The following is a 1,842-nucleotide window of genomic DNA, read 5'->3' as shown; positions in this document are numbered from 1 at the left end:
AGAGAGAGAGAGGAAGGGGGGAGGGAGGGAGAGAGAGAAAGCAAGAAAGAGATGGGATGGAGAGAGAGAGAGAGAACTTGTGCTTAAGTTTGTACAATCAGGCCGATTTCAGCGCTGTGAAAAAATGGTGAGTGAAATGGTCAAGGTTTATTGCCCCTATCAACACTTTTAGGTTATTCAAGAGGCGGGAACTTCAAGTTTAACGTCCGTCTCCGAAAGGACCGAGCCAAATGGGAAATTTGTGTAAAGTGCCTTTCTTTAAGAGGCAGAACCTCAAAATTTGACGTCCATCTCCAATCCAACTCCCCGAACAACTTGAATTCAACAATGCCTCTTCAGGGATTTGAACTAGGGTCATCCGCTCTATAGCCCAGCTTGGTACCTACTGAGAGAATATGTGTGATGACACAGAAAGACCTTTCATAAAGGTTGAAAAATCCTTATTGATAAGATAACTGCTTTTTTGTTTACAGCCAATACCGAGCATTTATATTTTTGTTTGAAGTCATTGTCTTGTTTAGATAAAAACCTATGAAGAGTTTTGATACGCCTTGAGAAACTTCTAGAAATTTGAGAAAATGATCGTCTTTATTCCGGCTTGTTTAGAAAAGTTGTTGGAGTAACATGTTTAAACAGAATGACGATCTGAATGGCTCTGGAAAGATCACGAGTTGCCGCTGTACTTTGACTATTGCTTGTACAATGCAGACTCTGACAATCCCCCAGGGCAGTGCCACTGACTGAAGTGTCTTTAGGCCATTCCCAAAGAGGGGACCTTCATGTTCTTATGCTCAGTAGAATTGTAAATGGGCTGATTCATCAATGTCATGCTCATAACTGTGCCTGAACTGCAACAGGGAACTGCTGCTTTTTCTTTCCTAATCCTTACTATCGTCATTTTACCTCTACTTCTTTTGTATGTTTGTCACACTCTTGTGACCCTCTATTTCCGGGATGCCTTGATTGTCAAAGCAGATTTTGCGCTGTTGAAGCTAGAGAGGTAAGCAGAGTAAGCCTGATTCCCTGTAAAGACTTCTCTGTTGACATCCACCCCTTGGCGCTCATATGACTTTATGCAGTTGCGAGCGCTGTAAAAACTCTACTAAAACTAAAAAAGACTCTGACAACTAGGAAAACTTTTGACATTTTTGAGACTTTAGAATACAAAATGCTTAAAATAGCTCAACTGAGAACTAGAGAATGGAAGGTGTAAGAATGGGCAACCTGTGCTAAGATAGAACGATATGTGCAAAGAGGGGCTTGACCTTCACAGAGATCAAAGTTCCGACCTGGGAACATACGGCAGAAGATTGCAGCTAGTGGAAAGGCGGTATCAAGACCAGTCTCTAAAGGAAAAAGTCTTACCATGGAAGAAGTTTTGCTACACCTGAAGAAACACGAGGCGACACAGCCGACTTTAGAACATCAATCACGTCCTTGCACTCACCTTCACCAGCATTTTTGGGCGCTGATTTATCAAACTAGTTTATCAAACAAATTTATACTCTGTGGCTACTGGACATAAAATGTTGACCTATACAACACAAGTGTTATCATCTTTAATGACAGGACAGTGCTGACTATAATGAGAGTCTTTTATAAAAACTTAAACAATCTTTTTATTTATTAATTTTTTTTTTTTGGCAGAAAAATTCCTACTGCCACTTTCCATAATTTCTAATTAAAATTTTAAAAAATAAAAAATTTCAGGGCATCTCACCCAAACTGGAGTTTATAACCACAACAGTCATCAAGGAGTCCTTTTCTCCGGAGCTGGATGCTCTCGATGACGCTGTGGAATTGGATATGGTAAGTTAGTAGGCTATTGTAACGTACTACTTT

The 1,842-nt window shown here is 40.1% G+C and overlaps 1 protein-coding gene across 1 annotated transcript in view; it reads left to right on the top strand.

Moving 5' to 3' along the window:
- Positions 1-1,842, top strand: part of LOC101864091 (spermatogenesis-associated protein 6) — a gene marked incomplete in the record, with an annotated part of 28,971 nt that overhangs the window by 8,426 nt on the left and 18,703 nt on the right. Inside the window, 1 exon segment of the mRNA XM_013087732.2 lies at positions 1,711-1,809. Coding sequence (XP_012943186.1) covers positions 1,711-1,809 — 99 coding nt within the window.

Source organism: Aplysia californica, unplaced genomic scaffold (genome assembly GCF_000002075.1).
Source record: "Aplysia californica isolate F4 #8 unplaced genomic scaffold, AplCal3.0 scaffold00630, whole genome shotgun sequence".
NCBI classification, from domain to species: Eukaryota; Metazoa; Mollusca; class Gastropoda; order Aplysiida; family Aplysiidae; genus Aplysia; species Aplysia californica.
Note: the sequence above shows the minus strand (reverse complement) of the source record. Positions and strands in the feature narration are given on the sequence as shown.